General features: G+C 57.0%; 1 protein-coding gene across 11 annotated transcripts in view; it reads left to right on the top strand.

The window, feature by feature from the left end:
* KIF1A (kinesin family member 1A) overlaps nt 1-12,056 on the top strand; it is a 143,325-nt gene that overhangs the window by 18,147 nt on the left and 113,122 nt on the right. For all 11 annotated transcript variants that reach the window (XM_089780978.1, XM_089780980.1, XM_089780979.1 and 8 more), the window contains exon 2: nt 3,721-3,888. In XM_089780978.1, the coding sequence (XP_089637104.1) occupies nt 3,783-3,888 (106 nt within the window). In that variant the 5' untranslated portion in view covers nt 3,721-3,782. The remainder of the gene's footprint in view (nt 1-3,720; nt 3,889-12,056) is intronic.

The raw sequence follows: 12,056 nt of genomic DNA on the forward strand, positions 1-12,056 counted from the left end.
CCTGCCTGGTGCTGGCCGTGGGCTCCCAAAGAGGCAATGGCAAATGTGGGAGCAGGCAGAGCAGCAATCAGCAGCTGGACCGAGCCAGTAAAAGGGAGAAAACGGCGCTGTGGCCACTTTCAGCAGCAGATCTGTTACCCAGTCTCTCTGCTGAGTCCTTCCCAGTCTTGTTCTGTATCTGTAGCTGCTGCCATTCTCCTGCGTGCAGCTGGCCAGCCACAGAGGCTGGGAAAGTTTCTTGCTTTCTCCCCCCCCTTCTGTGCCCCAAACAGGCTAAGAGCTGCCCAGGCACAACCCCTCCTTCAGCTGGGGGAGGGTTGGTACGTGGTGTCAGCGAGGGGAAGAGCCCGTGGAAGTTGAGCATAATTTCAAACCCTCAAGGAAATGCTCAGCCAACGCCACCCAGACCACCTTGGTTCTGATCCCAAGTTGTCCCAGCCTCCCTGCATCTTTTCGGTGTCCCTTTCCTTGTGCACTTGGGGCCAGGGTTAAGGCAAAGGGTCTGGGGGCCCATAGAGGCTTTGGGCCCTCTCCATGAACATAGACCCCTTTCCCTTCAGGCTTGCTCCAATGTGCATGGCTCTTTGCAGATTGCCAGTCAATGTGCTGATGGCTGATAATCCTCGCCCAGTGGGATCCTCAGTGGCAGCGGTTCCCAGCTGATATCTGGCAATATTGGCCCCCTGAATGCACATTCCCAGCAAGGACTGACCCCTCCCTAATTTAAATAGGACACATCTGGGTCCTTTCCTAGACCGAGCCTTGGACCAGCGATCCGGCAATGTTGTTATCATGGCAAGGGGGCCACACAAGCTGTAGTTTCACTTCCCCTGTTTCTCTTCAAGGTGAAGACTTTTTCTTTTGGTCCACTAAGGTTTCAAACCCAAATCCACTTTGACGGGAGTGTAACTGGTGTGTAAAACCAAAGGCCACACACTCGGCTGCTGTAAATCCAAAGAGCCTCATTGATTTCCACCAACTGGGGGTCTGTTGAATTGAGTTCAGTGCAGCGATGCTGATTTACGCCTGCCGGGACCTGATCCCTAGGGGTGTTTAAATCTCGGCTTGACAAAGCCCTGGCTGGGTTGATTGAGTTGGGATTGGTCCTGCCTTGGGCAGGGGGCTGGACTTGATGACTCCTGAGGTCTCTTCCAGCCCTAGGATTCTATGATCCAACAGGGTGAAATCTCAGTTTTGCTCCTCATCCGAATAGCTGTGATTGAATCCCTTCCTTCACGTGGTAGGTCACATCACTGGACTTCAGGGAGGCGCATTATTCATCGTTCACGTAGCAGCTGTCGTCCTTGAGTCCTTTCAGGCTCTTAAATACGTTGACTGCGGGCAGTGCCGCGTACGCAATCTGCATTCGTTCAGCAGCGTCTTGGAACAGACGTGCCCTTCTGCTGAGACGGGCAGGCTGACGGCGGCTCTAGAGCCACTCTGGGACATGTGGGGCCAGCCCAGTCTTTTAATAGAAAAATAACTTTTGACCAGCAATTGCAGAAGGCGTTGTGGCTGGAATGGAAGTGTCTGCTTCCACCACGTATTGTCTCCGCTACTGTCCGGTTTAGAACTCCTTGTGTTTGGCTCTTTGGCCTGTTGCCGGGGTGTGGGGGAGGCAAAGGCGGGGGGCTGCTTCAGAGCCCAGTGATTCACAAGGGCCCGGGGCTCCTGGGCGTTATTGCTGCTGGAGCCCCATGTGGCTGGAGCCCCACCCCACCCCACGCTTTTGGGGAGCGCAGAGCAGGCCCCCATCTTGGATGAGGGACTTGTTTTGGCGTGTTTATTGGAAGCCAACACCACAACAGTTCTGGGGTATGATGTCACAGAACAATAACGTGGGGGTTGGTGGGTGGTCTCAGCTGGGCTGTTCTCATGGTCTGAAACGCCCCCCGCGGGGACCTGCACTTGAGGACACAGTGTTCCCAAGCCCTGCGTTGTACCCCTGGGCTTGGGGCTCCCACTACACAACGGCCCTTCTGACTATGGACGGGGTTATGCTACATCCACACTGCACCATGACCGGGTCACTGTGGGATTCCAGCTCGGGGCTGCTCTCCTGTGCTTGCAGATTCGCGTGTGGCTGGTACTGAGAACTGGGCTGAATTTTGACTGAGCCTGGCTTTATGATGCAGGTAGACAGACCCTCAGAGGCTCAGCGCCCCTCAGGGGTTGGGTGGGGAGTAACAGCTGCAGGATCAGTCTGCAGTGTTTTTGAGTATTGTTTTGGAGCTTATTTCTGCTGTACAATTACTGCCACTCATGCAAGAGGAGTGCCAGGGCCCCCTGCAGTGTCTGTGCACAAGAAGGGCTGTACTAGGTCAGACTAGGTCTGTGTCTCTTCTGCCGGGGGCTGGGGCTGGGTACTTCAGAGGGAATTGAAAGAGCAGTGCACGGGTGGCCAGCCAGTGAGAGATGAAGAGCCAAAATAGCTGTGGATAGAGTGTGAAGAGCCATGTATTAGATATTTATTTATATACATCTAGATAGACAGATAGCTATAGTACGCAAAATGTAGTGATAAAAATAACATTACAGGACATTTTAGACCAAAACCAATAAAAAAGTGTCCAGTCACTTAAAAAATTCACAGCCAGTCCATAGATCTTCAGAGAACTTGACAAGGAACAAACATCAAATTAAAAAAAACCCTTTAAAAATACAGTAATATTCTGAGATATTCTAAACAGAGTTAATTAGGGATAGTCGTTTTTATTAATTGCACTACATCACTATTATTACAGGCTTAATACTGCCCGATGGTTACACAACTACGGCAAAGTAATACGCCAATAAGCGTAGGCAGAGCAATGCATAAAAGAGTAAATGCTTACTCCTCTTCAGTCTGCAGGGAGTCCCGTTCCTGTCGCCTCGCACCAGGCTTCAGTGGGCGTGGCTCTAACTGAGGGAATCCAGGGCACCCTTCGAGGTCTAGGTCCCTGGTGAGACTCCCAGTGGGGCGGGACTCCCAGTGATCTTACCCTTTAGCTGTTTACTGAGTGTGCGTGAGTTGGCCCAATGCCACTCTCAGCATTCCCACAGGGCTGAGAACCGAGGTCACGTTGTTCTCCCATACTCGGCTCTCACCTAGCAAGCATAGGGAGTTGTGGCTGATGAAGGCCGTCTGATAAAGAACACCTGGCGTCTTTGCCAGCAGGGCTCATGGCTGGCCTAGAGGAATACAAATCTAACCCTTGCAGGCCCACATATGGCTTTTTAGATATTACGGGGTTGGGGGGGGCCAAAACCTGGACCCAGTCCTACTGCTGAGCTCTCACTCGACCGACTGGCTGGCTGGTGGGAAAGCTGCAGGCAGCCTTGAAACCCCCTTTCCTTCCTGGTGCAGATGCTGTCTGGGTACCTGCGGCCTGGGGCCCTGACCTCAGCAAGGGCCCCTCTGATGAGGCCTATTTGGAACATGCGGCAGGGAGCAGCTGCCTGGAGCGTGGGGGGCAGGTCCCTGATGTGCTGGTGTGGTCGCAGCCCAGGGAAGTCGAAGCGGGGTGGGCTGGGCTCTCCGGCTGCCTGGGAAGCAGTCCCTGGGTCTTGGGCCTGCGAGTGTGGAAACAGGGTGCTTCCCGTGCCAGAGGAGAGCTCGCTGGGCTGGGGCTCTGACTAGTAGCAGGGGGTGCTGCTGTGAGGGACCCCCAAGCAGCAGCCTGAGAGCAGCATCCTGCAGAACTTGGACTTTTCCTAACACGATTTTCCGGGTCCTTCCAGGTGTTCCTTGTGTGGCCAGGAGCGCGACCCCCACTGCAGCGAGCGGTCGCAGGGCCAGCAAGATGGCGGGAGCGTCGGTCAAGGTGGCAGTGCGAGTGCGGCCGTTCAACTCCCGAGAGATGGGCCGGGATTCCAAGTGCATCATCCAGATGACAGGAAGCACCACCAGTGAGTAGCAGCCCTGGCCGGCAGGCAGACGCCCCGGGGCTCTGAAGGGAGCGGGCTGCCCTAGCTCTGCATTCGTTTCCACTGGGTTGGCTGCGGCTAAGGGCAAAACAGCCCCTCGAGGCCCTGCCAGTGCACACCATGCTCGGGGGGGGGGCGGCAGTGTCGCCAGCCCAAGAGCATGGCTCAGCCCCCGGGAGTCCGTCTGGCTGACAGCCCTAGGAAGGAATCGTTGGAAATCAGCTGTTCTGCGTTCTCGCTCTTTGCCTTCCGGCTTTTGCGCCTCAGAGGCGCGTGGGTCACGTTTTCAGGGTTTCCTCCTCACTCAGGAGAGCCAGACTGCTCCTTTTTTCCTCCTATTAAAAGCTGCGATTCTTGCGTGATCCCAGGAATCCAGCAGCGGGGGCTGTAAAAAGCCACAAATCTAATGAGCCTGTGGCAGAATCGGAATGCCACGCTCCAGAGATGGAGCCTGATTGTGCACTGCTGTGTACAGCGAGGTGCCAGTGATGGCCTGTGCAAAGTGTGGTGAGATACCGGCACGGGGGCGGGAGGAGAGAATCGTAACCTGGTAGCAATTGATGTCCTCTTTGCTCTGCTGGGCCCAGACGTAACCCCTTCTGCAGGCACCGGGTATGGTGTAATGATGGATAAGCTACCTCGAGGGTTTATCCTCTTGCCTTTTTTCATCTTCCATGTAAAAGCCGTAGCACTAGTGAAAGCCTCGGTGCGCTCCAGTTTGTGGGGTGTAAGTGCCGCTTGGGGGGTGTTCTGATTGGTTGACCATTGCTGGTTTTGATTGTTGCTGGAGGAAGGGGTGTGGGCAGAAGGGGAGTCGGAGTGACAGCAGAAGGGCTCTGCTCCATGGGAGGCAGCCTGGCCTAGCAAGCCTCCGCCCGCTTAGGAACTCGGCCCGGTTAACAAGTCTCTTTCTCTGCCATGTGTTTCTTTGATATAAATTCAGTCCTGCTTAAATTTGCTGCCACTAAAACTGAAGGAGGATGAAACATAGTGGAGGCCGGAGAAACTCTGCACAGTGACCTAGTGAGAGTCGGCCAGCGACGAGAGAATATTTATTTTAGCCGACTCCGTGGGGGTTCCGGGGTTGAAGTGGGTGCTCAGCATCCATGGGTGGGCCCTGCTGATCAGTGGCCTCCTGCCTGAGCAGCTGTGCAGTGTGGGCAGCAGGCACTGGGTGGAGGGAAGGAGTGGGAGCAGGGAGAGGTGGGGTTGGGGCGAACTCACCGTCTGCGTGTCCAGCGGCTGACTGGACGGTCGGAAGAGGGAGGTAACATTGAAAGGGTGGGAGTGTAGCAGACAAGCAGCCCTCAGCTGGCCCTTCGCCTCACCCTAGAGCCGGAGGAGGGAGCCACGCGGCACCGCGGCTCAGGCCAGTTCTGTGGTGTGTGCTTTGGTAAAAGCCAAGGCAGGACAGCTGAGTGTTGTGATGGAAGAAGGTCAGAAAACCCCTTCGGAGGTGAACATCCCAGAGAGGGGATCCAGGCCAGTAACAGGAGACCTGACCCGACGCACCCCGGGCCTTGATGCCTCCCGGTGCATTGTTGTCCCGTCACTGGAGCGCTCTGCCCTGCGCTGTCGCCTGCCCCGGGGCAGTGGGGTGCACCCGGGACACAGGTCGGTCCCCTCGCCAGTGGCGAGAGGCAGCAAGGTCATGTGACTTCGCTCAGCCTGTCAGAGAGGAGACGAGGCGCTGTCCCCAGAGGGATTTTCCTCTGCAGGCCGGGGAGGAGGAGGAGGCTTCTGGAAGGAGATACTGAGAGCACCGCTCCATGCTGTGGGTGGGAGGGATTTTGTGGCTCTTTGGACTGCACTGGGGTACCCCGGGGAAAGGGGGGGGCTTTTGTTAAGTGGCTGTTGGAGGCAGGGCCAGGTCGCAGGAGCAGCCAAGTCAGGCTGGGCGGTTCCTGAGAAGCCCTAAGAAGGGGAACCCGAGGCAGAGCACCGCAGAGCTACCCCAGCCCATGAGGGGGCTATTGGGATGCAGACCCACGGCTGCCAGGCCCCGCCCCTCCTCTGGCACAGCAGCATCAGCCGAGAGGGCTGGTTCTCCCCCAGGCTGCACTGACCCGGCAGGTGGCTGCAGGGTGAGCGCTCCGGTCTGTCACGGTGGCTGGCATGGGAGCGTCCCTGACAAAGGGAGCAGTGAAGCCAGTGCCCTGCTGACAGAGGGGTTTTCATCAGCCACCGAACAAAGCAGCCATTGAGGGCAAGTAGAGAGCAGCTAATCCCCTCAGCTGGGCATGAGCCATGTGCTGTCAGCCTCCCTCCGACCCACCCCAGCCACACCGGTTCTGGCCTGGGGGCTCCCCGGGGAGGGCTGTGAGGAGGCTTGGCCACAGCTGCTCCCTGTGCTGCTGTGTGGGGCTCCCCTGTGTCCCTGTAGCTCTGCCAGGAGAGGGGGCCCCGGGCACTGGCCTCGGCCGGCGGGGAGGGAATCCAGGAGGCTGCTTTGTGACTTTCCTAGTGATTTTCGGTCCGTGCTTTGCTGGTGCAGCAGAATCAGTGGAAGCTCCGACGCCTGCGTGGTCCCACCAGGCTGGGCTTCTGCGTTAGATAACGAGGCAACGGGCTTGCCAGCCCTTCGGCCCAGCCCGGCCCAGGCGTCGGCAGGCAGGGATGGGTCGCTGGGTTGCTTGTGTGGGAGAGAAGACTCCCGCTGGCAAAGGAATCCGTGGGAAGGAGCCTGGGCCGTTTGCCAGGCAGGATTTCTGAGCGGATCTTGAAGAAGATGCTGGCGGGCTGACCCCTCCCCTGGCCCACGAGGCCTCAGTGTCTGCGTGGTGACCGCCGTGAGGCACAGGCGCGGTTTTACCGACGCGCGATGAGAGAAGCCAGGTCTCACCGGGGCTGGTGGTGGATATTGTTACTGCAGGGAAAAGTTGCCTTGTCCCGCTCCATTGCCTGTTCCCAGCTCTCCCGGGAACCACACCCCTTTGCCAGATGAGTGTGCCCAGTCCCACCTCCAGGAGTGCTCAGATCTTTTCACTGTTCTCTCAGGCCTCCTTCCAGGTGTGTGCAGGGCCACCATTTCCCCGAGTGCTGGCAAACGGCAGGCTTCTCCTTTGGGGTGGGCGGGCGGCTGGGCCTGGAGAATGCACTTCACTGCAGCGATCCAGTAATATGTGCTGTGGGGTAGCCTCCTCTCTCAGCACCCCACTGTGCCAGCTGCCTGTGGGGCTATCCCTGGGTGAGGAAGGGTTCCGTCTGGGGGACTGATCACAGCTTGGCTTCACAAATCACTAAGTGCCCGGGAAATGTTTCGCGTTTGTGTGCTTGGCTAAGGCTGCTGAGTGCGGAGAGAGAAGAGGGATGGGAAGCAAGGAGAGAGCCCGGCTCTGGAATCGGACGCCAGCCCGTTTCCAGCTTGCAGCTCTGCTCACTTGGCTTCCGCTGCCGCAGCTCAGCAGCCCAGCATCAGTCCTTTGCTGGAATTGAATGTTCTCCCTCACTCTGCTGCCCCCCCGCTCTGCGCTTTGCTGACTCTGCCCTTCCATTGTGCTGGGGGTGCTCTGTCCGTCCCTAGCACTCAACGGCCTGAGCAGCTCTTGTCAGCCCGGCCCTGCACTCCCCTGGGAAAGACGGAGCAGCAGCTGGCCTGTCCCCCTCGGGCCAGACGTGACACAGGCCTTGAGAGGGGAAGGCCCTGCTCGCGTTCCACAGGACAAGGACTTTTCTCTCCAGACCCTGGCCTCAGAGCGCGAGTGCTCTGCTGAGCGGAGGGCCGGGACTCGCCTGCTATTTCCTTGGCTGTTTCCTGTTCAGAGTTGTTTGCCCAAGGGGCGTATCTAGACTACGTGGAACGGTCGAAAGAGGATCGCACTTTCGAAACCTCCAAGTGAAAGTAATTAAGACATACCTTTTTTGGCAAACCGCCCCCTTTGTTGAAAATCCGCTTTTCCTCAAAAAAGGAGGTTTACGTGGCTTTTAGACAAAGGGCGGGGTCTGCATCTTCATTACTTTCACTTTTGAAAGCTCTGCTTTCGAAAGTGCGATCAGAAGAAGATATGGAAATTCCCATGGAATTTGCATATCTTCTTTCGACCTTTCCGCGTAGTCTAGATGAGCCCTATGTGGGCAGGGATTGCCCCAAACTGCTGGTCATCCTGACTCAGAGGGTCACAGCTGAGGAGGCCACATTTAGGCCAAACTGCTAAGAAATAGGCAGACTCACCCCGAACTGCTGGTGGTTCTATCGTTCGATTGTACCGAGCCACTAACAAAGTGCATTTCTGTCTCGCCACTTTCCTTAAGAAGAAAGAGAAGATGCAGTCTCCTTAGGCAGTCCAGCCATTGGCTCACCACTCAGCCACCGGCCTCTGTGATACATGGTTACTGAAAACCAGTTTGATCAAATACAGGGTCCTTCTAATCCCAGGGTTCAGCCACATAGGCTGGTCAATAACTCAGATCTTACCCACTAATCATACTGATGCCAGTCCCGTAGGAGCTAAAACCTAAAGGATCACCAATCAAAGAAAAGAAGAGAGCTAATAACTGATCATAGACACAGTGATCACTGCAAAGTCCTTGTCCCAGGGTTGTAGCAGGTGCCACTGGCTTGTGACGTCTCTGATAATACGAAAAGGTGGGAAGCTTCAGTCCATGTGTCCTTTAGTTATAAATCCACAGTCCAGAGAATCAGGGCAGGAGCAAACAAAATGGAGCGGTGTCAGGGGTCGTTTTTCTCCTCTGCCATGTGTCTGGAAATGTGTTCTCTCTAACCCTAACCCTTAGCCCACAGCCCAGGATGGAGTCGCGGGTCACAGGAGCACACCAGGTGCCTTCCATGCCGTGATGACTGGCAGCGGTAGCCATTGCCCATATTCTTTCTGTGGCACCACAGGCAAGGCTTACTGGGTGGATACGTTTCTTCTGTGGCCTTTTGACAGAGTGAAGTGTCCTTAAAGGGCTATCAGCTCACAGCTGTCTGGCTTGAATGAAGATCTGGCCCGTGTGTGTTACCCAGGAATACACTGCAGTGCAGAGCCAATATTCATGAAGATGAAGCACGCATCTAAACAGGATCATCATAGATGATAGGGTGTAACTTTCCATTGACACCTTACATGGCATACGCGGTCCAGGATTGGCTGTAATATTGCTAGTGGAGACAGTCCTCTTCAGGGTCACAGTGCCGTTTTCCCCCAGGCTCCTTGAAATCAGAGTGAGGCCACCAAAGAAGCCAGACTAAGCCACAGCTTTCCCCTTGCCAGCCCGCTTCCCAGATAGCTCCCCGCCATGGGCAGTCAGCATACTAGCCAAGGGAAGCCCCTGCCTTCCCTGGCTGCAGCTGCTGCCACAGGACCCTGGGTGGGACTGCTTTGGCTGGGGCTTGAGTCAGCTGGCTGGCTGGAGCTGACCCGGGGCTCCTCTGGTGGTGGGGGTTCGAACTGGGTTGGGGTGAGGGACAGGATCTCATGTAGACGGGGCAGGGTGGAGGGGATGGCCTCCCCACCCCATACTCCCAGTTTGTCTCTCCTGCCTGCCTGTCTGTCCCAGCAAAGCCCTCTCTTCCTTCCCAGGGAAACTGGTGGTGACGAACTTCCGTTGGGTTTGGTGTTTTGTCAAAATGCAACATCTTGAAATATGCGATTTTTGCGAAAGCCGTGCCAGGCAGCCCTGTGCTGGCCAGAAGCTCTATCAACCAGCCTGTGGAACCTTCCCAGAAAGGCCAGTTTATAGTCTGGGTGGTGCGGGGCCAGCAGGCTCCCAACCCGCTGCCTGTGGCTCCCTGCAAGCGGGGCTCTGTCCCTGCTGCTACTGCTAGGCGGAAGCATGGAGCATGGCTAGGAGGCTAGCTCCGCACACTGCCTCATCCCGCCTTGCACGCTGGCTCCACAGCCCATGTTGACCTGGAACCACAGACAATGGGTGCTGGGGGGCAGCACCCGTGAGCGGAGGCTGTGTGCAGAGCTGCCTAGCCACGCTTCGGCCAGGAGCACAGGGACAAATTGTGGGGAGCTGCCTGAGGTGAGCGCCCCCAGATTCAGCACCCCAAAACCCCTCACGTGTGCCGACCCTTGCCCCGAGCCCCCACCTGCACCCAAACTCCCACCCTCTTAGTTAACTGGAGTGTTTCACTTACCCGCACCCCATTGCACCAGCATGCTGGACAGGAGTGTTTTCTGCATTCCCTCTCCCTGCTTTTGTGCCCCTTGTGATGCCGCTGCTCACCTTGGCCATTGAGCGTGTTCTCACCATGTCTTTTGCTCCTGGAAATGAAGAGAAATGGTGTCTAGTGAAGGGGTAGGGATCCCCCCTTTTCTCTCTCCACCTGGCGTGACCTGTCAGAATGCCCTCCACTTTGGAGAAGCTACTGAGCAAAGTGCCCCTTGGCAGCTGCCACTTGGTGACCTTTGGGCCTTCTGAAAAGCAGAACGGTGGCAAAAAGGAAGAGAGAGCCTGAAAGAGGAAAAAGAAAAGGGATTCGCCCTCTGGCCCCCAGCCATCGCTCATTCTGCTCCGCTCAGCGGCAAAGAGGGAAAAGGGGGGAGAGGGAAAATGAAAAATTAAAATATTTGCAATTAAACATGTTTTGCAAAGAGTCTTAAAAATGAGAAGTTGCTGCATTTGGAGCCCTGGTCAGTGGAAACCGGCTCAGAACGTCGCCAGTGCTGTGCGACAAGCTGAGAGAGGGACTCTCTCTTACTGGATAAGACATTCCCCTCCCCTCGATAACCTGGGACCACCCTGGCTACAGCCACACTGCATGGGCCATTCCCCTTTGACCCTGGGCTTCTGTTTCCCATACCTGGGCCTGCAAGAACCCAGCTGGATGCGGAACTGTTGCAATCTCCTGCCTTTGCCCATGAACGGTACCAGGCTGACTCCAGGCCCTGCTGCTTCCATGGAGCCTGTCCAGCGGTTTGAGAGGACTAGACTGACTGGTGCATCTGTATGCAATGGAAACTCCACCAGCTGTGCAGCACCCAGCAAGAACATCTGTAAGCACTTGGACCCCGTGTGCCGTAGTGGGGGTATCTGGCTGGTTTCTAAGCTGGCTCTGTGGTAACCCCACTGGCTGCTGTCGGTACCACGGCCCAGCAGGGCAGGGGATGAGTCATTATGCAAAGAGGGTCTCTCAACCTGTCTGACCAGCTACCCCCAAGGGAGAGAAACAAAGGAAGGGGGATGCTGCCCCTGGCTGGGGGGCAGGGCTGGAGGAGAGGTGGTTAGTTTCTGTCTGGGAGCATGGAGGAGACAGCCTAGGGAAGGAGCTGGGGGGGCTGGGATTGTAGGGCCCAGCCACCCCCCATCTCAAAGGGAGGCACTGAGGCCACTTAGCCCCAGTTCCTGTAACCAAATGACATCTGTGCTGTGCTGTATCCGGGAGAAGCAACAAACTCCCTCTATTCTACTGGCTGGTGGAGTCTGTTCGTGCCATTTCGGGGGTGCAGGAGGCAGGGGAACCCCAACGCGCCGTCACACTGGTGTCAGGGGTGGGAGCGGCGACAGCGGCGAGCGACAAGGCGCAGTAGAAGCAAGAGCCCTGGAGCCAGGCATGCTGGGGACAGAGCGAAGCGGTTCCTGGGAATCGTGGGGCGCTGCAGCACTAGACTGGTGAGTCTGCACCGAGGGGACCAGCGGGCAGATGGCCTATGCCCGACTCTTGAAGGCAGAGCTGGTGAAGCTGTGCAGAGAGAAGGGCTTGCCTGTGCGGAAAGCAACCAAGGCCCAGCTGATTGCCCAGCTGGAAGAGAATGACCAGCCATGGGGCCAGGATCTTGTCCCCAGGGGGAGCAGCCAGACCCCTCCTGACAGCATGTCAGGCATTGAGAGGGGGCGGAGCACTGGAGCCTGCCGGAGAGATGGGACAGCTTCCCCCGGGAGGCTTGCAAGCCATAGCCCATCTAGGGCAGGGGCCAGCCCAGCAGAGCTGCGGCGCCTGGAGATCCAGCTGCGGATCAAGGAATTGGAAGTAGAGGACCGAGAGAAGGAGTGGCAAGATCGAGAGAGGGACCACCAGGACTGAGAGAAGGAGCGCCAAGATCGAGAGAGGCAGCGGCAGCATGAGCTGGCCATGGCAGAGCGGAGAACCGGCGGGGCACCGGCTGTGCCAAGAGTGGATGGGCCCCAGGGTCCCGGGACTGCCAGACGCTTGGAGAGGCTCGTGGTGGCCCAATTGAAGGACATGGGCGACATAGATGGGT

Source organism: Pelodiscus sinensis, chromosome 10 (genome assembly GCF_052426305.1).
Source record: "Pelodiscus sinensis isolate ZL-2025 chromosome 10, ASM5242630v1, whole genome shotgun sequence".
NCBI lineage: Eukaryota > Metazoa > Chordata > Testudines > Trionychidae > Pelodiscus > Pelodiscus sinensis.